The sequence below is a fragment of the Coregonus clupeaformis genome, chromosome 18 (genome assembly GCF_020615455.1).
Source record: "Coregonus clupeaformis isolate EN_2021a chromosome 18, ASM2061545v1, whole genome shotgun sequence".
In the NCBI taxonomy this organism is placed as follows: Eukaryota; Metazoa; Chordata; class Actinopteri; order Salmoniformes; family Salmonidae; genus Coregonus; species Coregonus clupeaformis.
Genome location: NC_059209.1, coordinates 42,232,368 through 42,256,471, shown reverse-complemented (window position 1 = coordinate 42,256,471; position 24,104 = coordinate 42,232,368). Strand labels below are relative to the sequence as shown.

General features: G+C 47.6%; 1 protein-coding gene across 5 annotated transcripts in view; it reads right to left on the bottom strand.

The window, feature by feature from the left end:
• The window catches only part of LOC121530779 (kinase suppressor of Ras 2-like), a 166,183-nt gene that overhangs the window by 17,356 nt on the left and 124,723 nt on the right, over positions 1-24,104 (bottom strand). For all 5 annotated transcript variants that reach the window (XM_045226870.1, XM_045226869.1, XM_045226871.1 and 2 more), the window contains 2 exons: positions 10,879-10,975; positions 10,564-10,697 (listed from right to left, as the gene is read on the bottom strand). In XM_045226870.1, coding sequence (XP_045082805.1) covers positions 10,564-10,697; positions 10,879-10,975 — 231 coding nt within the window. The remainder of the gene's footprint in view (positions 1-10,563; positions 10,698-10,878; positions 10,976-24,104) is intronic.

The window sequence follows — 24,104 nt, the reverse complement described above, 5'->3', positions numbered from 1 at the left end:
CGCTTGGGGTTGCTCGTCTGTGGGGTTATTTAATGAAGAGGTCTGGTCTGACTCGCTCGGGGTGGGGGTATCTTTCTCAAGGGAGAGCTTCTCCTGCTGAGCTATTTATTTGATTAGGTGAAAGTCCAGCTGGAACTATTTGGGGTTGCCCTGTACCAATACTGTTCCAGATTTATAGAGATTTATATTAGCTGACTCAGAGTCCTCGTTGTCTAGTATCCTGAGTTTCCACCCATTGCTAACACCCCCCCTCTTAACAGAGGGGTAGTGTGCTAATATAGCACTGTGCCATGCCAGGGGATGGTCTGTGTTGAAGATAAGGTTGCTTATGTTCCCAAAAGTGTCTCTTGATTTCCCATAAGGAAACTGTAGCTAAGTTGGTAGAGCATGGCGCTTGCAACGCCAGGGTTGTGGGTTCGATTCCCACGGGGGGCCAGTATGAAAAATGTATGCCCTCACTAACTGTAAGTCGCTCTGGATAAGAGCGTCTGCTAAATGACTAAAATGTGAATGTTGTACTCTTTTCGTGTCTTATCATTCTTTACAAACAGAGGGTACTGTATTTTAATTACCTCTGAACAGCGGGAGGGTGCTTCTAAGGCCTCTCCATTTGGTTGGGGTAGACTGTGCGACTCTCCTGCCATTGTTGGGCTCAAGGGCTTTGACACCTCTCACTTTACACGTCAGTGCTAATTGAAGTTGTATCTCTTTGTACTAGCAAGCTTGGTAGCCTTAGCATTAAGTCCTTATAAAGTAAAATATATCATTGTAATGTATTTTTCTTCTTGGTTTTTGAAAGTAAAAAATAGCTTCAGACTAAACATGATTCACTCAGTTCTAGGTTGGATGGTGTTTTCAGGTTTCTGTTTGTTTGCCAGATCATTTGCTGTATAGCTTGGGAATAGTCATCCTTGGTAGTAGAAAGCCTTCCAGGTAATTCCGTCCAAAATCAGGTTGTAGGTTTGGAGTTTTGGTTTGGAATTAAGGTTATGTTGTGGAGGGTAGCATCCTGTATACAGTTGAAGTCGGAAGTTTACATACACCTTAGCCAAATACATTTAAACTCAGTTTTTCACAATTCCTGACATTTAATCCTAGTAAAAAGTCCCTGTCTTAGGTCAGTTAGGATCACCACTTTATTTTAATAATGTGAAATGTCAGAATAATAGTAGAGAGAATGATTTATTTCAGCTTTTATTTCTTTCATCACATTGCCAGTGGGTCAGAAGTTTACATACACTCAATTAGTATTTGGTAGCATTGCCTTTAAATTGTTTAAATTGGATCAAACATTTTGGGTAGCCTTCCACAAGCTTCCCACAATAAATTGGGTGAATTTTGGCCCATTCCTCCTGACAGAGCTGGTGTAACTGAGTCAGGTTTGTAGGCCTCCTTGCTCGCACACACTTTTTCAGTTCTGCCCACATATTTTCTATAGGATTGAGGTCAGGGCTTTGTGATGGCCACTCCAATACCTTGACTTTGTTGTCCTTAAGCCATTTTGCCACAACTTTGGAAGTATGCTTGGGGTCATTGTCCATTTGGAAGACCCATTTGCGACCAAGCTTTAACTTCCTGACTGATGTCTCGAGATGTTGCTTCAATATATCCACATAATTTTCTTTCCTCATGATGCCATCTATTTTGTGAAGTGCACCAGTCCCTCCTGCAGCAAAGCACCCCCACAGCATGATGCTGCCACCCCCGTGCTTCACGGTTGTGATGGTGTTCTTCGGCTTGAAGCCTTCCCCCTTTTTCCTCCAAACATAACGATGGTCATTATGGCCAAACAATTATATTTTTGTTTACTCAAACCAGAGGACATTTCTCCAAAAAGTACTATCTTTGTCCCCATGTGCAGTTGCAAACCGTAGTCTGGCTTCTTTATGGCGGTTTTGGAGCAGTGGCTTCTTCCTTGCTGAGCGGCCTTTCAGGTTATGTCGACATAGGACTCATTTTACTGTGGATACAGATCATTTTGTACCTGTTTCCTCCAGCATCTTCACAAGGTCCTTTGCTGTTGTTCTGGGATTGATTTACACTTTTCGCACCAAAGTAAGTTCATCTCTAGGAGACAGAACGCGTCTCCTTCCTGAGCGGTATGATGGCTGCGTGGTCCCATGGTGTTTATACTTGCGTACTATTGTTTGTACAGATGAACGTGGTTCCATTCAGGCATTTGGAAATAGCTTCCAAGGATGAACCAGACTTGTGGAGGTCTACAATGTTTTTTCTGAGGTCTTGGCTGATTTCTTTTGATTTTCCCATGATGTCAAGCAAAGAGGCACTGAGTTTGAAGGTAGGCCTTGAAATACATCCACAGGTACACCTCCAATTGACTCAAGTTATGTCAATTAGCCTATCAGAAGCTTCTAAAGCCATGACATCATTTTCTGGAATTTTCCAAGCTGTTTAAAGGCACAGTCAACTTAGTGTATGTAAACTTCTGACACACTGGAATTGTGATACAGTGAATTATAAGTGAAATAATCTGTATGTGAACAATTGTTGGAAAACTTACTTGTGTCATGCACAAAGTAGATGTCCTAACCGACAAAGTAGATGTCCTAACCGACAAGAAATTTGAGGAGTGGTTGAAAAACAAGTTTTAATGACTCCAACCTAAGTTTATGTAAACTTCCGACTTCAACTGTATGTCTCTGCCAAAAAATCCAAGTTTATCTAACTCTAAATCTATATTTTTTGTAAAAACATTGCAGGAGCAATGTCTTTGAGCTCTCTCTCTCTCACACACACACACACACTAGCTACCTTTTGAGTGTGTATCCCGTGAATCGGTTGGCATCAGATGCTGGAACGGCTACTATCTGTCCAGTGATCCTGCCTGCTTTTTTGACATCACACTTCACACAGCAAGTCCTGCAGGCTCTAGTTTTATCTTATCTTGATTATTGTCCAGTCATATGGTCAAGTGCTGCAAAGAAAAACCTAGTTAAGCTGCAGCTGGCCCAGAACAGAGCGGCACGTCTTGCTCTTCATTGTAATCAGAGGGCTAATATTAATTACTATAGATGCCAGTCTCTCTTGGCTAAGAGTTGAGGAAAGACTGACTGTATCACTTCTTGTTTTTATAAGAATCATTCATGTGTTGGAAATTCCTAATTGTTTGCATAGTCAATTTACACACAGCACTGACACACACACTTATCCCACCAGACATGCCACCAGGGGTCTTTTCATAGTCCCCAGGTCAAGAACAAATTCAAGAAAATGTACAGTATTATACAGAGCCATGAGTGCATGGAACTCCCTTCCATATTATATAGCACAAGTGAACAGCAAACCTAGTTTAAAAAAACAAATAAAGCAACACCTCACGGCACAACGCCTCTCCCCCATGTGACCTACTTGTTGTGTGTATGTACTGACATGCATGTGTAACACACTACATGTTAATGTTTTTAAAAGTATGTAAATTGTACAGTCTTTAGTTTGTAATGCCTTCTTCGTTACGTGTCGGACCCCAGTATGACTAGATGTCGCCATTGGCTCCCGAGTGGCGGAGCGGTCTAAGGCACTGCATCTCAGTGCTTGAGGCGTCACTACAGACCCCCTGGTTCGATTCCAGGCTGTAACACAACCAACCGTGATTTGGGAGTAGGGGGCGCACAATTGGCCCAACGTCGTCTGGGTTTGGCCGGTGTAGGTCGTCATTGTAAATAAGAATTTGTTCTTAACTGACTTGTAAATAAGAATTTGTTCTTAACTGACTTGCCTAGTTAAATAAAAGGTTAAAAAAATAAAAACACAAATAATAATTGCCGTTGGCTAATGGGGATCCTAATAAATCTAATCAAATATACTACAACCCTTCTGACATTCTCAACTACTTCAAAATGCACCCTGAGCGCTCACTGACTCACTCAAACTGACAGGCGTACTGCCACCTCTGCAATAACACACAGCACTGCATTGCACTACTGTGGGTATACCCATCCACAGGTATCTGTCCAGTCAGCCATTAGTATTCATCATGATGCACACAACAATGCGTTGAGTCATGAAGCTGATGGTTTCATTTAGCTACCCACTGTAGTGGTGAAGATAAATATGCAGGGCGTTGTTGTTTGTTTTCTCTTGGTGATAATGATAATTCATCATTCAGAGGGTTGGCTTTGGTAGGATTCACAGTAGGTGAGAAAGTTTTCCTAACAAAAAAAGAGTTAACCAGGGACAACAGGCTGATTATTATTTGATTATTCAACCGACAGTGCCAGGTAGCAGAGGCCCAGTATTGTAGACATCTACATATCCCCTTGTGTGTGTGTGTGTTTAGCAGGTTGGCACTACAGGAATGGTTGTCAAACTTTTCCCGGTATAAATTACCTTCAACGCACACACTCCTGTTGGACACACACACACACACACACACTCCTGACTCCACCACAACATAACATTCCTGCTGAGAGTGAGGGGCGGTAGGTAAATGTTTGTCTTGTCATTCTGTCAAACCTGTTTATTAGTTAGCCGTCTTGCCTGCCAACGAAAATAAACAAAACAAACAAGTCACAGAACTACTGAAGCTAGATTAACCACCTCACACCTAGCTATTTGTTCTCAGAAATTAATTGAGGTGTTCAACTTTGAAAAGAGAGGCTTCTGGGTATTGATGACAACACCAGACGTCTAATGAGGGCTTAATCAGGAGCCGGGTGGCGAATGGGACATCTCAAAAACAGCAACAAAAATATATTTTGATTATTTTCCCAATAATTTTTATGGGGCTTTATTCGTCAGAGATTCCAAAAACATCAAATGATACCCTGACAAACAGTAAGCGTTAGTGTGGCCATTGTGAGCATTGGCACGCAGTAATTTCATAGAGGCTTTTGAAAACGTTGTACACTGCAAGTCAAATAGCACAACAGAAGAAAAAAAAAGAAAAACACTTTCCAGGTTTTCTCTGTTAGGCATTGCAGTAACAACAGTTCCTGAAAACAATCCTAACACAATGATCAGAATGAATCATATATTCTTTCATTTGTTAGAATCTTTAGATGTTATGTTAGAACCTTTAGAATTCTCAGTCTGCCTGTGTCCATTCACACATTCTGTTTGGCTCTGCTTGTGTCTAGTCAATCAGCCTGGTCTCATAAACTAGACGTAACATAGTAAAAGTAAATCCGGAACACTCAAATTAGTATGATACCGTATGTTACGCTTGGTATGGTTACATTAGACAGATGGTTACTTAAGGCAAAAACGAAAGTAGGGTGGTTGGTTGGGGTGGATGGGTTGGTGTATAACGCAAACGTCTAGCAAGCTAAAGGTTGTGAGTTTGAATCTTTATCACGGACAACTTTAGCATTTTAGCTAATTGGCAACTTTTCAACTACTTACCACTTTTTAGCTACTTTATAACTATTTAACATGTTAGCTAACCCTTCCCCTAACCCTAATCATAACCTTAACCCTTTTAGCTAAACCTTCCCCTAACCTTAACCTTTTTATCTAACCCTTCCCCTAACCCTTTACCTAACTCCTAAACTTAACCCTAACCCCAACTCCTAGCTAACATTAGCCAGCTAGCTAATGTTAGCAACCTAGCCACCTAGCTAGAATTCGTAACATACAGTTGAAGTCGGAAGTTTACATACACTTAGGTTGGAGTCATTAAAACTTGTTTTTCAACAACTCCACAAATTTCTTATTAACAAACTATAATTTTGGCAAGTCGGTTAGGACTGCATGACACAAGTAATTTTTCCAACAATTGTTTACAGACAGATTATTTCACTTATAATTCACTGTATCACAATTCCAGTCTGTCAGAAGTTAACATACACTAAGTTGACTGTGCCTTTAAACAGCTTGGAAAATTCCAGAAAATGATGTCATGGCTTTAGAAGCTTCTGATAGGCTAATTGACATAATTTGAGACAATTGGAGGTGTACCTGTGGATGTATTTCAAGGGCCTACCTTCAAACTCAGTGCCTATTTGCTTGACATCATGGGAAAATCAAAAGAAATCAGCCAAGACCTCAGAAAAAAGAATTGTAGACCTCCACAAATCTGGTTCATCCTTGGGAGCAATTTCCAAACGCCTGAAGGTACCACGTTCAACTGTACAAACAATAGTACGCAAGTATAAACACCATGGGACCACGCAGCTGTCATACCGCTCAGGAAGGAGACGCGTTCTGTCTCCTAGAGATGAACGTACTTTGGTGCGAAAAGAGCAAATAATCCCAGAACAACAGCAAAGGACCTTGTGAAGATGCTGGAGGAAACAGGTACAAAAGTATCCATATCCACAGTAAAACGAGTCCTATATCGACATAACCTGAAAGGCCGCTCAGCAAGGAAGAAGCCACTGCTCCAAAACCGCCATAAAAAAGCCAGACTATGGTTTGCAACTGCACATGGGGACAAAGATCTTACTTTTTTGAGAAATGTCCTCTGGTCTGATGAAACAAAAATAGAACTGTTTGGCCATAATGACCATCGTTATGTTTGGAGGAAAAAGGGGAAGGCTTGCAAGCCGAAGAACACCATCCCAACCGTGAAGCACGGGGGTGGCAGCATCATGCTGTGGGGGTGCTTTGCTGCAGGAGGGACTGGTGCACTTCACAAAATAGATGGCATCATGAGGAAGGAAAATTATGTGGATATATTGAAGCAACATCTCAAGACATCAGTCAGGAAGTTAAAGCTTGGTTGCAAATGGGTCTTCCAAATGGACAATGACCCCCAAGCATACTTCCAAAGTTGTGTCAAAATGGCTTAAGGACAACAAAGTCAAGGTATTGGAGTGGCCATCACAAAGCCCTGACCTCAATCCTATAGAAAATATGTGGGCAGAACTGAAAAAGTGTGTGCGAGCAAGGAGGCCTACAAACCTGACTCAGTTACACCAGCTCTGTCAGGAGGAATGGGCCAAAATTCACCCAATTTATTGTGGGAAGCTTGTGGAAGGCTACCCAAAATGTTTGATCCAAGTTAAACAATTTAAAGGCAATGCTACCAAATACTAATTGAGTGTATGTAAACTTCTGACCCACTGGCAATGTGATGAAAGAAATAAAAGCTGAAATAAATCATTCTCTCTACTATTATTCTGACATTTCACATTCTTAAAATAAAGTGGTGATCCTAACTGACCTAAGACAGGGACTTTTTTACTAGGATTAAATGTCAGGAATTGTGAAAAACTGAGTTTAAATGTATTTGGCTAAGGTGTATGTAAACTTCCGACTTCAACTGTATCATGTTTAGCAAATTTGTAACATATATTTCGAATTGTAATTCGTAGCATATCATACGAAATGAGTGATGGACATCTACAAAGTAATAATTACCATATGAAACGTAACATATCATACTTAATGGGGTGTCTCAGATTTACGTACAGAATAATATGAAATGCTCTGAGACCAGGTTGAGTAAATGAACAGTGAGAGATGCTCACTACTATTAAAAGTATTGATTCCAGAGCAAACCTAAATGGCAGTTGGCTACACTGGAAACTAACGATAGACTGGATAAGGCTGTATAAGATCTAGGTGCATGTTGCAGGATTGCATATCTGTCTACAGTAACACTTCAGCATTTATTTAGAAGAGGCTTTGGGTTTTAATGAGCTGTCAAGAATGCCAATATGAAACCATCCATCTTCATTTGACATAAACAGTGACTCATCTCATATACTCTTCCATCCATAGTGTTGAAATGCACTCCTACGCAACACCACGTTTCAACTGTGTTGTACAAACTTGTTGAAAACACACTATGCAATACCTCTCGTTGGGAAGTCGGCTGTATAATCAACATCTTTCTGATTATAATAATTAGTAGTACATAGCACATGGGGGCGGCAGGTAGCTTAGTGGTTAAGAGCGTTGTGCCAGTAACCGAAAGGTCGCTGGTTCTAATCCCCCGAGCCGACTAGGTGAAAAATCTGCCGATGTGCCCTTGAGCAAGGCACTTAACCCTAATTGCTCATGTAAGTCGCTCTGGATAAGAGCGTCTGCTAAATGACGTAAATGTAAAAAATGTAATCCTCTCACAGTCAATTGCAGGAACACATCTCAAACCTACTGGAGATTTGTAATTGATGTGGCCAATTAAATGGAAATAAATCCATCAAGACAAATCTAGTCACCAGTCAATTATAGCAGTTGTTGTCGTCTCACCATATATGTCAATCTAAATCTAAAGAAAACATACTTCACAGTGTTTTAGAGAACACACACACACACTTCCTTCCAACATGTTGATAGCGCCTGTAAAGCTGCTTCATATACAGTGAGGGAAAAAAGTATTTGATCCCCTGCTGATTTTGTACGTTTGCCCACTGACAAAGACATGATCAGTCTATAATTTTAATGGTAGGTTTATTTGAACAGTGAGAGACAAAATAACAACAAAAAAATCCAGAAAAACGCATGTAAAAAATTTTATAAATTGATTTGCATTTTAATGAGGGAAATAAGTATTTGACCCCTCTGCAAAACATGACTTAGTACTTGGTGGCAAAACCCTTGTTGGCAATCACAGAGGTCAGACGTTTCTTGTAGTTGGCCACCAGGTTTGCACACATCTCAGGAGGGATTTTGTTCCACTCCTCTTTACAGATCTTCTCCAAGTCATTAAGGTTTCGAGGCTGACGTTTGGCAACTCAAACCTTCAGATCCCTCCACAGATTTTCCATGGGATTAAGGTCTGGAGACTGGCTAGGCCACTTCAGGACCTTAATGTGCATCTTCTTGAGCCACTCCTTTGATGCCTTGGCCGTGTGTTTTGGGTCATTGTCATGCTGGAATACCCATCCACGACCCATTTTCAATGCCCTGGCTGAGGGAAGGTACATGGCCCCGTCCCTTTGATGCGGTGAAGTTGTCCTGTCCCCTTAGCAGAAAAACACCCCCAAAGCATAATGTTTCCACCTCCATGTTTGACGGTGGGGATGGTGTTCTTGGGGTCATAGGCAGCATTCCTCCTCCTCCACACATGGCGAGTTGAGTTGATGCCAAGGAACTCGATTTTGGTCTCATCTGACCACAACACAATCACCCAGTTCTCCTCTGAATCATTCAGATGTTCATTGGCAAACTTCAGACGGCCCTGTATATGTGCTTTCTTGAGCAGGGAGACCTTACGGGCGCTGCAGGATTTCAGTCCTTCACGGCGTAGTATGTTACCAATTGTTTTCTTGGTGACTATGGTCCCAGCTGCCTTGATCATTGACAAGATCCTCCCGTGTAGTTCTGGGCTGATTCCTCACCGTTCTCATGATCATTGCAACTCCACAAGGTGAGATCTTGCATGGAGCCCCAGGCCGAGGGAGATTGACAGTTCTTTTGTGTTTCTTCCATTTGCGAATAATCGCACCAACTGTTGTCACCTTCTCACCAAGCTGCTTGGCGATGGTCTTGTAGCCCATTCCAGCCTTGTGTAGGTCTACAATCTTGTCCCTGACATCCTTGGAGAGCTCTTTGGTCTTGGCCATGGTGGAGAGTTTGGAATCTGATTGATTGATTGCTTCTGTGGACAGGTGTCTTTTATACAGGTAACAAACTGAGATTAGGAGCACTCCCTTTAAGAGTGTGCTCCTAATCTCAGCTCATTACCTGTATAAAAGACACCTGGGAGCCAGAAATCTTTCTGATTGTGACGGGGTCAAATACTTATTTCCCTCATTAAAATGCAAATCAATTTATAAAATTTGTGACATGCGTTTTTCTGGATTTTTTTGTTGTTATTCTGTCTCTCACTGTTCAAATAAACCTACCATTCAAATTATAGACTGATAATGTCTTTGTCAGTGGGCAAACGTACAAAATCAGCAGGGGATCAAATACTTTTTTCCCTCACTGTATAGGTTTTGATATAATATTTATTAGAATGCCTTGCTGTGTGAAACTTGTGGCTGGTGACATTTCAGGGAGAAGTCATTTCAGTGAGCAGTCATTTCAGCACAGTGGCGGCAGAAAGCAGAGATAGACTTTAATCACTCTCAGGGAGACAAATTAAATAGAGATTAGCACCGATCCATACCATTTTCTGGCTAATACAGACCATTGAGCCACTAAAGAGTATAATCATCACTGCAGTAAAATAACTGTCACAGCAGGAGGGGTTATAATTACGCGCGCCTCTCTGTTTGTTTAGCACTGATGTTTATTTTTGTTTTCCTACTTATGCTTTTTTTAACAGATGTATCTTATCCCAATACATCTACTCTACTCTACTGTACTTTACTCTACTCTACTGTACTCTACTGTACTCTACTGTACTCTATTGTACTCTACTCTACTGTACTCTATTGTACTCTACTCTACTGTACTCCACTCTACTGTACTCTATTGTACTCTACTCTACTGTACTCTATTGTACTCTACTCTACTGTACTCTATTGTACTCTACTCTACTGTACTCTACTCTACTGTACTCTATTGTACTCTACTCTACTGTACTCTACTCTACTGTACTCTATTGTACTCTACTGTACTCTACTGTACTCTACTGTACTCTACTGTACTGTACTGTACTGTACTCTGCTCTGCTCTGCTCTACTGTAAAGTACAACAGTAACTACCAACCTGCCGGCTTGCAGAACCCCAGATATGGTGAAGAGTCCGAAGTCGGTGATGACCACTTTGCCGTTGTCATAGAAGACATTCTTGGACTTCATGTCCTTGTGTAGGATCCCCTTGGCATGAAGATAGCCCATTCCCTGAAAACAACACAAACATAACTCATTGGGGGTCTAGGCTGAGTCATGTTTTGTGACCAGTGTTGTTGTAGAATAAACTGATTGATTGATTTAATGTTTGATTGATTGATCCAGCCAGTCTCCAACACATTGATTATGTTGTTAAGGTAATGTGTAATGAGTCTTAAAAACGTTACAGTACCTTAACCATCTCCTGGGCGATCTGTCTGGTCTTGTTGACATCCAGGATGACTTTAGCATCTCTCACCACTGAATACAGGGTCCTTCCCTTACACAAGCTGAGAGAGAGACATTACAACTTAACAACACATCATACATTAGAATAGAGTAGAGTAGTGTAGAGTAAAATAGAGTAGAATAGAGTTTAGTAGTGTAGAGTAGAGTAGAGTAGAGTAGTGTAGAGTAGTGTAGAGTAGAGTAGAGTAGAGTAGAGTAGTGTAGAGTAGAGTAGTGTTTAGTAGAGTAGAGTAGTGCAGAGTAGAGTAGAGTAGAGTAGAATAGAATAGAATAGAGTTTAGTAGTGTAGAGTAGAGTAGAGTAGAGTAGAGTAGTGTAGAGTAGTGTAGAGTAGAGTAGAGTAGAGTAGAGTAGTGTAGAGTAGAGTAGTGTTTAGTAGAGTAGAGTAGTGCAGAGTAGAGTAGAGTAGAGTAGAATAGAATAGAGTAGTGTAGAGTAGAGTAGAGTAGAGTAGAGTAGAGTAGAGTAGAGTAGAATAGAATAGAATAGAGTTTAGTAGTGTAGAGTAGAGTAGAGTAGAGTAGTGTAGAGTAGTGTAGAGTAGAGTAGAGTAGAGTAGAGTAGTGTAGAGTAGAGTAGTGTTTAGTAGAGTAGAGTAGTGCAGAGTAGAGTAGAGTAGAGTAGAATAGAATAGAGTAGTGTAGAGTAGAGTAGAGTAGAGTAGAGTAGAGTAGAGTAGAATAGCATAGAGTAGAATAGCATATTCATCTTCATAGCAAGTTAAGCATTGTTTCATGAAATCATATGCTATGTTGTTGTTGTTAGATTTTTTACCAGGGGGGTATTGTTGTTAATTGAATATTCATTAATGATGATGGTATCAGTTCCAGTGTAGGGACATATCCATTCTGTTTAGTTGTTAATTGAATATTCAACAATGATGATGGTATCAGTTCCAGTGTAGGGACAAATCCATTCTGTTTAGTTGTTAATTGAATATTACACATTACATCTCCAATAACACAAACTGAGCATTTGGCTTTGTAGTGGAGGAATAACTGGTGCGACATCTAACCCCAAGGCCTCTCGTTTGGGCTCAGAGGGCAGGTGATGGATGAGAGCAGAGAACAACTAAAGCCAGGGGCTGCCTGCCATCTATCTATCCACTACTGGTGAATCACAGCTAGGGGCTGCCTGCCATCTATCCACTACTGGTGAATCACAGCTAGGGGCTGCCTGCCATCTATCCACTACTGGTGACTCACAGCTAGGGGCTGCCTGCCATCTATCCACTACTGGTGAATCACAGCTAGGGGCTGCCTGCCATCTATCTATCCACTACTGGTGAATCACAGCTAGGGGCTGCCTGCCATCTATCTATCCACTACTGGTGAATCACAGCCAGGGGCTGCCTGACATCTATCCACTACTGGTGACTCACAGCTAGGGGCTGCCTGCCATCAATCCACTACTGGTGACTCACAGCTAGGGGCTGCCTGCCATCTATCCACTACTGGTGAATCACAGCTAGGGGCTGCCTGCCTATCTATCCACTACTGGTGACTCACAGCTAGGGGCTGCCTGCCATCTATCCACTACTGGTGACTCACAGCTAGGGGCTGCCTGCCATCTATCCACTACTGGTGACTCACAGCTAGGGGCTGCCTGCCATCTATCCACTACTGGTGACTCACAGCTAGGGGCTGCCTGCCATCTATCCACTACTGGTGAATCACAGCTAGGGGCTGCCTGCCATCTATCCACTACTGGTGAATCACAGCTAGGGGCTGCCTGCCTGCTATCTATCCACTACTGGTGACTCACAGCTAGGGGCTGCCTGCCATCTATCCACTACTGGTGACTCACAGCTAGGGGCTGCCTGCCATCTATCCACTACTGGTGAATCACAGCTAGGGGCTGCCTGCCATCTATCTATCCACTACTGGTGACTCACAGCTAGGGGCTGCCTGCCATCTATCCACTACTGGTGAATCACAGCTAGGGGCTGCCTGCCTGCTATCTATCCACTACTGGTGAATCACAGCTAGGGGTTGCCTGCCATCTATCCACTACTGGTGAATAGAGACATTTCAAATATGACATTTTAAATGTCTCTATTCCTTTGGAACATTTGTTTAATGTTTACTGTTTATTTTTGATAGTTTATTTCACTTGTATTTATGATCTATTTCACTTGCTTTGTTCATGTAAACATATGTTTCCCATGACAATAAAACCCTTTGAATTGAATTGAGAGATAGAGTAGTATTACACCTCATCACATCCTAAAGCCCCTCCCCCTCCTCACACCCCTTCTATCACCCCAAAGCCCCTTGCCCTCACACCCCTTCTATCACCCCAAAGCCCCTTGCCCTCACACCCCTTCTATTACCCCAAAGCCCCTCCCCCCTCACAACCCTTCTATCACCCCAAAGTCCCTCCACCCTCACACCCCTTCTATCACCCCAAAGCCCCTCCACCCTCACACCCCTTCTATCACCCCAAAGCCCCTCCCCCTCACACCCCTTCTATTACCCCAAAGCCCCTCCACCCTCACAACCCTTCTATCACCCCAAAGCCCCTCCACCCTCACATCACCCCAAAGCCCCTCCCCCCTCACACCCCTTATATTACCCCAAAGCCCCTCCCCCCTCACACCCCTTTCATGAAATCATATGCTATGTTGTTGTTGTTAGATTTTTTACCAGGGGGGTATTGTTGTTAATTGAATATTCATTAATGATGATGGTATCAGTTCCAGTGTAGGGACAAATCCATTCTGTTTAGTTGTTAATTGAATATTCAACAATGATGATGGTATCAGTTCCAGTGTAGGGACAAATCCATTCTGTTTAGTTGTTAATTGAATATTACACATTACATCTCCAATAACACAAACTGAGCATTTGGCTTTGTAGTGGAGGAATAACTGGTGCGACATCTAACCCCAAGGCCTCTCGTTTGGGCTCAGAGGGCAGGTGATGGATGAGGAGCAGAGAACAACTAAAGCCAGGGGCTGCCTGCCATCTATCTATCCACTACTGGTGAATCACAGCTAGGGGCTGCCTGCCATCTATCCACTACTGGTGAATCACAGCTAGGGGCTGCCTGCCATCTATCCACTACTGGTGACTCACAGCTAGGGGCTGCCTGCCATCTATCCACTACTGGTGAATCACAGCTAGGGGCTGCCTGCCATCTATCTATCCACTACTGGTGAATCACAGCTAGGGGCTGCCTGCCATCTATCTATCCACTACTGGTGAATCACAGCCAGGGGCTGCCTGACATCTATCCACTACTGGTGACTCACAGCTAGGGGCTGCCTGCCATCAATCCACTACTGGTGACTCACAGCTAGGGGCTGCCTGCCATCTATCCACTACTGGTGAATCACAGCTAGGGGCTGCCTGCTATCTATCCACTACTGGTGACTCACAGCTAGGGGCTGCCTGCCATCTATCCACTACTGGTGACTCACAGCTAGGGGCTGCCTGCCATCTATCCACTACTGGTGAATCACAGCTAGGGGCTGCCTGCCATCTATCTATCCACTACTGGTGACTCACAGCTAGGGGCTGCCTGCCATCTATCCACTACTGGTGAATCACAGCTAGGGGCTGCCTGCCTGCTATCTATCCACTACTGGTGAATCACAGCTAGGGGCTGCCTGCCATCTATCCACTACTGGTGAATAGAGACATTTCAAATATGACATTTTAAATGTCTCTATTCCTTTGGAACATTTGTTTAATGTTTACTGTTTATTTTTGATAGTTTATTTCACTTGTATTTATGATCTATTTCACTTGCTTTGGTCATGTAAACATATGTTTCCCATGACAATAAAACCCTTTGAATTGAATTGAGAGATAGAGTAGTATTACACCTCATCACATCCTAAAGCCCCTCCCCCTCCTCACACCCCTTCTATCACCCCAAAGCCCCTTGCCCTCACACCCCTTCTATCACCCCAAAGCCCTTGCCCTCACACCCCTTCTATTACCCCAAAGCCCCTCCCCCCTCACATCCCTTCTATTACCCCAAAGCCCCTTCACCCTCACAACCCTTCTATCACCCCAAAGCCCCTCCACCCTCACACCCCTTCTATCACCCCAAAGCCCCTCCACCTCACACCCCCTTCTATCACCCCAAAGCCCCTCCCCCTCACACCCCTTCTATTACCCCAAAGCCCCTCCACCCTCACAACCCTTCTATCACCCCAAAGCCCCTCCACCCTCACATCACCCCAAAGCCCCTCCCCCCTCACACCCTTATATTACCCCCAAAGCCCCTCCCCCCTCACACCCCTTCTATTACCCCAAAGCCCCTCCCCCCTCACACCCCTTCTATTACCCCAAAGCCCCTCCACCCCCTCACACCCCTTCTATTACCCCAAAGCCCCTATACCCTCACACCCCTTCTATTACCCCAAAGCCCCTCCACCCCCTCACACCCCTTCTATTACCCCAAAGCCCCTATACCCTCACACCCCTTCTATTACCCAAAGCCCCTCCACCCCCTCACACCCCTTCTATTACCCCAAAGCCCCTCCACCCCTCACACCCCTTCTATTACCCCCAAAGCCCCTCCCCCCTTCACACCCCTTCTATTACCCCAAAGCCCCTACACCCTCACACCCCTTCTATTACCCCAAAGCCCCTCCACCCCTCACACCCCCTTCTATTACCCCAAAGCCCCTCCCCCTTCACACCCCTTATATTACCCCAAAGCCCCTCCCTCCCCACCCCTTCTATTACCCCAAAGACCCTCCACCCTCACACCCCCTTCTATTACCCCAAAGCCCCCTCCCCCTCACACCCCTTCTATTACCCCAAAGCCCCTCCACCCTCACACCCCTTCTATTACCCCAAAGCCCCTCCCCACTCACACCCCCTTCTATTACCCCCAAAGCCCCTCCACCCTCACACCCCCTTCTATTACCCCAAAGCCCTCCCCTTCACACCCTTTCTATTACCCCAAAGCCCCTCCACCCCCTCACACCCCTTCTATTACCCCCAAAGCCCCTCCACCCCCTCACACCTTCTATTACCCCAAAGCCCCTCCACACCCTCACACCCCTTCTATCACCCCAAAGCCCCTCCACCCTCACACCCCTTCTATTACCCCAAAGCCGCTCCACCCTCACACCCCTTCTATTACCCCAAAGCCCCTCCACCCTCACACCCCTTCTATTACCCCAAAGCCCCTCCACACCCTCACACCCCTTCTATCACCCCAAAGCCCCTCCACCCCCTCACACCCCTTCTATCACCCCAAAGCCCCCTCCACCCTCACACCCCTTCTATTACCCCAAAGCCCCTCCCCCTCACACCCCTTCTATTACCCCAAAGCCCCTCCACCCTCACACCCTTCTATTCCCCAAAGCCCCTCCCCCTCACACCCTTCTATCACCCCAAAGCCCCTCCACCCCCTCACACCCCTTCTATTACCCCAAAGACCTCTCCCCTCACACCCCCTTCTATTACCCCAAAGCCCCTCCACCCCCTCACACCCCCTTCTATTACCCCAAAGCCCCTATACCCTCACACCCCTTCTATTACCCCAAAGCCCCCTCCACCCCCTCACACCCTTCTATTACCCCAAAGCCCCTCCACCCCCTCACACCCCTTCTATTACCCCAAAGCCCCTCTACCCTCACACCCCTTCTATTACCCCAAAGACCCTCCCCCTCACACCCCCTTCTATTACCCCAAAGCCCCTACACCCCTCACCCCCTTCTATTACCCCAAAGCCCCTCCCCCCTTCACACCCCTTATATTACCCCAAAGCCCCTCCCCCACCCCCCTTTATATTACCCCCAAAGCCCCTCCCCCCTCACATCCCTTCTATTACCCCAAAGCCCCTTCACCCTCACAACCCTTCTATCACCCCAAAGTCCCTCCACCCTCACACCCCTTCTATCACCCCAAAGCCCCTCCACCCTCACACCCCTTCTATCACCCCAAAGCCCCTCCCCCCTCACAACCCTTCTATTACCCCAAAGCCCCTCCACCCTCACAACCCTTCTATCACCCCAAAGCCCCTCCACCCTCACATCACCCCAAAGCCCCCTCCCCTCACACCCCCTTATATTACCCCCAAAGCCCCTTCCCCCTCACACCCCTTCTATTACCCCAAAGCCCTCCACCCCCTCACACCCCTTCTATTACCCCAAAGCCCCCTCCACCCCTCACCCCCTTCTATTACCCCAAAGCCCCTATACCCTCACACCCCTTCTATTACCCCAAAGCCCCTCCACCCCCTCACACCCCTTCTATTACCCCCAAAGCCCTATACCCCTCACACCCCTTCTATTACCCAAAAGCCCCTCCACCCCTCACACCCCTTCTATTACCCCAAAGCCCTCCACCCCCTCACACCCCTTCTATTACCCCAAAGCCCCTCCTTCACACCCCTTCTATTACCCCAAAGCCCCTACACCTCACACCCTTCTATTACCCCAAAGCCCCTCCACCCCCTCACACCCTTCTATTACCCCAAAGCCCCTCCCCCTTCACACCCCCTTCTATTACCCCAAAGCCCCTCCCCCCTCACACCCCTTCTATTACCCCAAAGACCCTCCCCCTCACACCCCTTCTATTACCCCAAAGCCCCTCCCCCTCACACCCCCTTCTATTACCCCAAAGCCCCTCCACCCTCACACCCCTTCTATTACCCCCAAAGCCCCTCCCCCTCACACCCCTTCTATTACCCCAAAGCCCCTCCACCCTCACACCCCTTCTATTACCCCCAAAGCCCCTCCCCCTTCACACCCCTTTCTATTACCCCAAAGCCCCTCCACCCCCTCACACCCCCTTCTATTACCCCAAAGCCCTCCACCCCCTCACACCCCCTTCTATTACCCCAAAGCCCCCTCCACACCCTCACACCCCTTCTATCACCCCAAAGCCCCTCCACCCTCACACCCCTTCTATTACCCCAAAGCCCCTCCCCCCTCACACCCCTTCTATTACCCCAAAGCCCCTCCACCCTCACACCCCTTCTATTACCCCAAAGCCCCTCCCCCCTCACACCCCTTCTATCACCCCAAAGCCCCCTCCACCCCCTCACACCCCCTTCTATCACCCCAAAGCCCCTCCACCCTCACACCCCTTCTATTACCCCAAAGCCCTCCCCCTCACACCCCTTCTATTACCCCAAAGCCCCTCCACCCCCTCACACCCCCTTCTATTACCCCCAAAGCCCTCCCCCTCACACCCCTTCTATCACTCCCCAAAGCCCCTCCACCCCCTCACACCCCTTCTATTACCCCAAAGACCCTCCCCCACACCCCTTCTATTACCCCCAAAGCCCTCCACCCCTCACACCCCTTCTATTACCCCAAAGCCCCTATACCCTCACACCCCTTCTATTACCCCAAAGCCCCCTCCACCCCCTCACACCCCTTCTATTACCCCAAAGCCCCCTCCACCCCCTCACACCCTTCTATTACCCCAAAGCCCCTCTACCCTCACACCCCTTCTATTACCCCCAAAGACCCTCCCCCTCACACCCCTTTCTATTACCCCAAAGCCCCTACACCCTCACACCCCTTCTATTACCCCAAAGCCCTCCCCTTCACACCCCTTCTATTACCCCCAAAGCCCCTCCCCCCTCACACCCCTTATATTACCCCAAAGCCCCTCCCCTCACCCCCTTATATTACCCCAAAGCCCCTCCCCCTCACACCCCTTCTATTACCCCAAAGCCCCTCCACCCCCTCACACCCTTCTATTACCCCAAAGCCCCTACACCTCACACCCTTCTATTACCCCCAAAGCCCCTCCCCCTTCACACCCCTTCTATTACCCCAAAGCCCCTCCCCCCTCACACCCCTTCTATTACCCCAAAGCCCCTCCCCCTTCACACCCCTTCTATTACCCCAAAGGCCCTCCACCCCCTCACACCCCTTCTATTACCCCAAAGCCCCTCCCTTCACACCCCTTATATTACCCCCAAAGCCCTACACCTCACACCCCCTTCTATTACCCCAAAGCCCCTCCACCCTCACACCCCTTCTATCACCCCAAAGCCCCTCCACCCCTCACACCCCTTCTATTACCCCAAAGCCCCCTCCACCCCTCACACCCCTTCTATTACCCCAAAGCCCCTCCACCCTCACACCCCCTTCTATTACCCCCAAAGCCCCTCCCCCTCACACCCCTTCTATTACCCCCAAAGCCCCTCCACCCTCACACCCTTCTATTACCCCAAAGCCCCTCCACCCTCACACCCCTTCTATTACCCCAAAGCCCCTCCCTCACACCCCTTATATTACCCCAAAGCCCCTCCCCCTCACACCCCTTATATTACCCCCAAAGCCCCTCCCCTCACACCCCTTGTATTACCCCAAAGCCCTCCCCCTCACACCCCCTTCTATTACCCCAAAGCCCTCCACCCCCTCACACCCTTCTATTACCCCAAAGCCCCTACACCCTCACCCCTTCTATTACCCCAAAGCCCCTCCCCTTCACACCCCTTCTATTACCCCCAAAGCCCCCCCCTCACACCCCTTCATTACCCCAAAAGCCCTCCCCTTCACACCCCTTCTGTTACCCCAAAGGCCCTCCACCCCTCACACCCCTTCTATTACCCCAAAGCCCCTCCACCCCCTCACACCCTTCTATTACCCCCAAAGCCCCTCTACCCTCACACCCTTCTATTACCCCCAAAGCCCCTCCCCCTCACACCCCCTTCTATTACCCCAAAGCCCCCTCCACCTCACACCCCTTCTATTACCCCAAAGCCCCCTCCACCCTCACACCCCCTTCTATTACCCCAAAGCCCCTCCCCCACTCACACCCCTTCTATCACCCCAAAGCCCCTCCACACCCTCACACCCCTCTATTACCCCAAAGCCCCCTCCCCCTCACACCCCCTTCTATTACCCCAAAGCCCCTCCCCCTCACACCCCTTCTATCACCCCAAAGACCCTCCCCCTCACACCCCTTCTATTACCCCAAAGCCCCTATACCTCACACCCCCTTCTATTACCCCAAAGCCCCTCCACCCCCTCACACCCCTTCTATTACCCCAAAGCCCCCACCCCCTCACACCCCTTCTATTACCCCAAAGCCCCTCCACCCCCTCACACCCCTTCTATTACCCCAAAGCCCCTCCCCCTCACACCCCTTCTATTACCCCAAAGCCCCTCCCCCTTCACACCCCTTCTATTACCCCAAAGCCCTCCCCTCACACCCCCTTCTATTACCCCAAAGCCCCTCCCCTTCACACCCCTTCTATTACCCCAAAGCCCTCCACCCCCCTCACACCCCTTCTATTACCCCCAAAGCCCTCCCCTTCACACCCCTTCTATTACCCCAAAGCCCCTACACCCTCACACCTTCTATTACCCCCAAAGCCCCTCCACCCTCACACCCCCTTCTATCACCCCAAAGCCCCTCCACCCCCTCACACCCCTTCTATTACCCCAAAGCCCTCCACCCTCACACCCCTTCTATTACCCCAAAGCCCCTCCACCTCACACCCCTTCTATTACCCCAAAGCCCCCCTCCCCCTTCACACCCCTTCTATTACCCCAAAGCCCCTCCACCCCTCACACCCCTTTCTATTACCCCCAAAGCCCCTCCCCCTTCACACCCCTTCTATTACCCCAAAGCCCCTACACCCTCACACCCTTCTATTACCCCCAAAGCCCCCCCACCCTCACACCCCCTTCTATCACCCCAAAGCCCCTCCACCCCCTCACACCCCTTCTATTACCCCAAAGCCCCTCCACCCTCACACCCCCTTCTATTACCCCAAAGCCCCTCCACCCTCACACCCCTTCTATTACCCCCAAAGCCCCTCCCCACACCCCTTCTATTACCCCAAAGCCCTCCACCCTCACACCCCTTCTATTACCCCAAAGCCCTCCACCCTCACACCCCTTCTATTACCCCAAAGCCCTCCCCACTCACACCCCCTTCTATCACCCCAAAGCCCCTCCACACCCTCACACCCCTTCTATTACCCCAAAGCCCCTCCCCTCACACCCCTTCTATTACCCCAAAGCCCCTCCCCCCTCACACCCCTTCTATCACCCCAAAGACCCTCCCCCTCACACCTTCTATTACCCCAAAGCCTCTATACCCTCACACCCCCTTCTATTACCCCAAAGCCCCTCCACCCCTCACACCCCTTCTATTACCCCAAAGCCCCCTCCACCCCCTCACACCCCCTTCTATTACCCCAAAGCCCCTCCACCCCTCACACCCCCTTCTATTACCCCAAAGCCCCTCCCCCTCACACCCCTTCTATTACCCCCAAAGCCCCTCCCCTTCTACACTCCCTTCTATTACCCCAAAGCCCTCCCCCCTCACACCCCTTCTATTACCCCAAAGCCCCTCCCCTTCACACCTTCTATTACCCCAAAGCCCCTCCACCCCCTCACACCCCCTTCTATTACCCCAAAGCCCCTCCCCCTTCACACCCCTTCTATTACCCCCAAAGCCCCTATACCCTCACACCCCCTTCTATTACCCCAAAGCCCTCCACCTCACACCCCTTATATCACCCCCAAAGCCCCTCCACCCCTCACACCCCTTCTATTACCCCAAAGCCCCTCCCCCCTCACACCCCTTCTATTACCCCAAAGCCCCTCCACCCTCACACCCCTTCTATTACCCCAAAGCCCCTCCCCCCTCACACCCCTTCTATTACCCCAAAGCCCCTCCACCCTCACACCCCTTCTATTACCCCAAAGCCCCTCCACCCTCACACCCTTCTATTACCCCCAAAGCCCCCTCCCCCTCACACCCTTCTATCACCCCAAAGCCCTCCACACCCTCACACCCTCTCTATTACCCCCAAAGCCCCTCCCCTCACACCCTTCTATTACCCCCAAAGCCCCTCCCCCCTCACACCCCTTCTATCACCCCAAAGACCCTCCCCCTCACACCTTTTCTATTACCCCAAAGCCCCTATACCCTCACACCCCTTCTATTACCCCAAAGCCCTCCACCCCCTCACACCCCCTTCTATTACCCCAAAGCCCCTCCACCCCCTCACACCCCTTCTATTACCCCAAAGCCCCTCCACCCCCTCACACCCCTTCTATTACCCCAAAGCCCCTCCCCCTCACACCCCTTCTATTACCCCAAAGCCCCTCCCCCCCCTCACACCCCTTCTATTACCCCAAAGCCCCTCCACCCCCTCACACCCCTTCTATTACCCCAAAGCCCCTCCACCCCTCACACCCCTTCTCTATTACCCCAAAGCCCTCCCCCCTCACACCCCCTTCTATTACCCCAAAGCCCTCCACCCCCTCACACCCCTTCTATCACCCCAACTGTAACGGCTTGACGCAGCTAGGTGACATCCAGATGACCTGAGGGCCAGGGGCTTCATGCATATTCATTCATACCAAGAGGTAAGGTGACGGGCCTCTGGCTCCGGAGAACGGGATGGGGACCTTCTATTGCCTGATGACGCACCGTCCACAACTTCAGGAACCAATAAACATCCAGGGATGACATCAATTACTGCCATAGCTTACAGGTGTGTGTGTGGGGTGGGTGGGGTCTGTGTGTGTGTGCGCACTGAGGGTTTTGTCAACAGTCTGGATGAATACAGCCAGGATAGTAATACAGTGATGGAGTTTCGTGGCTCTCTCTGCTGATCAAAAGCTAATAAAGTCACAAAAACACTCAGAGAGCCTAGCTTTGAAAAGCGGAGTAATTATTCTGTATGGATAGAAACCTGCGGTGAAGGGAAACGGCTAATGATTATTCCACACTGCGGGCACTCCTGCAAATCAATCCACACACAGCCACTCATGACGAATCAATGACAAACAATCAATATGAATATTTTCAGAATTCTCCACATCGCTGACTAACCTTCCATCCCTGCCTGGCATGAGCCAATTTCGTCCTCATTCATGTTCAATTTGACATGTTTTTCCTGTTGGTCTCCGTGGTAATACGGCTGAGTGGAATGATTAAGACTAGTGCGGCTCTATAGCAGGTCCTGTATATTAAGAGTATTAAGTATTAAAATGTATGCACTCACTAACTATAAGTCGCTCTGGATAAGAGCGTCTGCTAAATGACTCAAATGTAAAATGTAAGAGCAGCTCTATGCGGCTAGCTATGACATTTCCTTTGATTTCATGCACTCACTCATTTCAGCACTCAGGACTTGTCCAAGGCAAAGCACTTGACTTTTGAGTCCTTTTAACTATTGTTTGCGAGTGTTGGTAGTTCGCCGAACTATGCTTGCATGATGAGTGACTTTGCCTGACACCCGGAAACTTGTGTTAGCTCCCAGAGTTAATGCCTAGGCTTTAGCTCAAAGGGCTAATGCAGTCTTGGGTCATGCAGACAACCCAGGGTTGATACCTGGTCAATAAGGGATGGAATGGCATTGTTTCTATAACATCCCTTTTCCTTTCAATTTACTCAATTGTATAATTCTTGAAGTGAACACGGTACTAATACAACTTCAAGCACACCATCCTATGTTTTTTTGTGAAACATTATTTCTGCTTCTTTGTGCACTGAGCTGTTATCATAACAGGGGAGGGGGTTTCAGACACTGTTTGATGAGTCGTCCTCACACATTTCCTCTGGAGAAACAATGACACAGCACTTTAACTGAGGCATTTCCTCTGGAGAAACAATGACACAGCACTTTAACTGAGGCATTTCCTCTGGAGAAACAATGACACAGCACTTTAACTGAGGAATAGAAAATGAGGGACAGAATCAAATGGAATCAAAGGAATTATTGTTGTTTTGTTACTTTTAACAGTTACTTTATGGAATCTACATTTAAGTCTTTCCTTTGTTGAAAAAGGACCACACACCAAAGGAATTGTCCTAAAAGTGAACACTACAAAACATTTACTCACATCTAGACAGGGATTTAGCTACAGTATAATGTTAACTGCTTCATCTCCAGGTATACACTTCTACTTGTGAGGTAGTTTGGATTCCCCCTTTACCTTAGCATATATGTATTTTCTTAGCCGCAATATTGTCTGTTTCTGTTATTAGCCAGCCACTAACGTTTCATATTTTATTCATAGAAATATCCTGCCAGACAAACACCTTGAGATGAATCATCAAGTTAGTTTCTTGGGGGGTCCTGTTACATGACAAACAATACCATGTCTCTAAACCTAAAGCAGAGCGTCCAGAAAGGCCAGTCTTTGTGTAAGCACAGATCTCTAGAGAACACGCAAGGGCTGTGGAGAATCACTGCACACTCGGGTTGGCTCAACCC